Genomic DNA, 2,314 nt, shown 5'->3' on the forward strand with positions numbered 1-2,314 from the left:
GTCTTTAAATTTCTTGTTGCTTTAAAATTTTTCATTGTAGGTAACCTGTTTTCTTTCTGTTAAAATGTCTGTATGGCCTTATCTGAAACATTAGGTGTTTGCTGCAGCACACCCCTGCCTTAATTCACTGGGAACAAGCCTATGGGCAGCTGGTCTGGACAGTGGTACTGTATGGAGGTGCTACCACCCAGGGAAGTGGTACTGGTCTGCTTTCAAAAGTCATTCATAGGTTAATGGTGGATTTTATTGAATATAAGATGCATTGATACTAGTGTTTTTTGATCTAGATCTGATCAGTTCGTTCTCACAATACTAAGTCAGGACTGCCATCTGGCTGGCGGCAGTTGTAAGATGCCATTGATGTCAGATGTTAAAATGTGGAAGAACATGTGTCTTAGAATATCTTGCAGACGGACCCATGAATGTTCTAGCATCTGATTACTGTTGAAGGCTTAGAGACTTACATATGAGAAGTACTTGCAGTGTACTTATGAGAAATACAGAGCAAATGACTTCCTCTAGGAACTTCACCGCTGTGCTAAATGGCATCTCTTTTTGTTGCAACAGCCTGATGCTAACTGGGGCACGTCCTCTCTTCACTAAAGTGGCATGGCTTCCCTCATTAGGAGTCCTGTGCTGCCACACCCTTGAAATGGACCAGCAGCGAAAACCTTGGCCACCTTATCTGTGCATTGCTGGCACTGATAGATCTTTCAGTATCATTAATAGACTTTTTTCTCATCGCTGAGTTTTTTTTTGTACTTTCAACCTCCCTGTTCTACCCCTGCCATTCTGAGCCTATTAATAATGGGAGTTCCAGTTACCCCATTTTCTTGCTTCCCAGGTAGGCTGCTTGACACTTCTTTTAATTGTGTATTATCTGACTGCTATAGAAATTTCTGGTTACCCTTCCATATTTTTCTGGTGCAGATAGGGATTTCATTTTACCTATTTTTATAGTTCTTTAGCCACTGCGGCAATTTGAGAGGAAGGGCAGTTAATGTGTGGGCTAATAACAACACTGTCATTCATTCCTTCACCAGGTATTTATTGAATGCCCTCTCTATACCTAGCATAGTTTTGTGAGTACAGCAATAAACAATAAATAGAGAGAGTACATCTAGGTTCTGGCTTTAGAACATTGATTCTGCTTAGTTCTGTTTTTTTAAAGCTAGAAGCTTACCTGGTTCTACTTCCCTTCATTTTCAGATCTCCTTTTAGAAAGATGTCAACTTTAAAAACCTTAACTTAGAATTGAGTGATTTATTGACAGGTTGATAAATGCTTTATTTGACTTAACACTGATGTAGTCTCTAGAAATAATTTATGTTATCGTTTGCTTTTTAGCCGATTACACCTCAACAAGAAGGCAACTGACAAACAGCCATATAGCAAGCTCCCAGGTGTCTCTCTTCTGAAACCACTGAAAGGAGTAGATCCTAACTTAATCAACAACTTGGAAACATTCTTTGAATTGGATTATCCCAAAGTAAGTACAGTGTTGTATTCATTAGGAATGGGTTAGACCATGGTTTTTGGTTTCGTTTTGTTTTTTCCCTTATGGTAAACACTTAGAAATTTTAACATTCTATAAAGTGAAGATATTAAAAATTCACTATAATGTTGGCTTCGTAAAATTTAAGCTTTAGTTATCATCATCACAGGACAGAAATGGGTTGGGGAAGGGTATAAATTTCCTTTCTAACCACCTCTATGTCCATCTGAAATAGAAATCCCTGAGTCAACCTCCTGGGATTTAGGCATTGTCAAGTGCCTGGTAGTTTGAATATAGAAATTTCCTTCCATGAGTGTTATGTGTGAACAACAGAAAGGCCAGGCACAGTGGCTCATGCCTGTATTCCCAGCTACTCAGGAGGCCAAGACTAGAGGATCGCTTGAGCCCAGGAGTTTGAGGCTGCAATGAGCTGTGATCACAATATTGCACTCCAGCCTGGGCAACAGAGCGAGTCTTTGTCTCTTAAGGAAAAAAAAAAAAACAATAGTGAGGGTAGTGAGAAGCAATGTTCAGTGGGATACAGGACAGCTAGAGCTAAACATAATTCCCTGGAGAGACTGGCTTTGTGCCAAGAATAGATTACAGTCATTGGCAAGGTAGGACTTCATCTTGCCTCTTTTTTAATTTTATTATTCTGATTTTCAATAACTAATGGTATTGCCTATACCATTTAGATAATCTGTAGATCCATAAACCCAATCTATAACTCCCTTCATTGGAGATCTTCTAGTTTTCTTGAGATAGAAGTATCTTTTTATAACTTTCCTTTAGAATTCTGCCTGTCGTTTCTTAGGAGAA

General features: G+C 39.0%; 1 protein-coding gene across 1 annotated transcript in view; it reads left to right on the forward strand.

Annotated features, from left to right (window-relative positions):
• The window catches only part of UGCG (UDP-glucose ceramide glucosyltransferase), a 47,937-nt gene that overhangs the window by 30,583 nt on the left and 15,040 nt on the right, over positions 1-2,314 (forward strand). The window contains 1 exon segment of the mRNA XM_012641193.1: positions 1,348-1,489. Within this exon segment, the coding sequence (XP_012496647.1) occupies positions 1,348-1,489 (142 nt within the window).

This window comes from Propithecus coquereli, unplaced genomic scaffold (genome assembly GCF_000956105.1).
Source record: "Propithecus coquereli isolate 6110/MARCELLA unplaced genomic scaffold, Pcoq_1.0 Scaffold163, whole genome shotgun sequence".
NCBI lineage: Eukaryota > Metazoa > Chordata > Mammalia > Primates > Indriidae > Propithecus > Propithecus coquereli.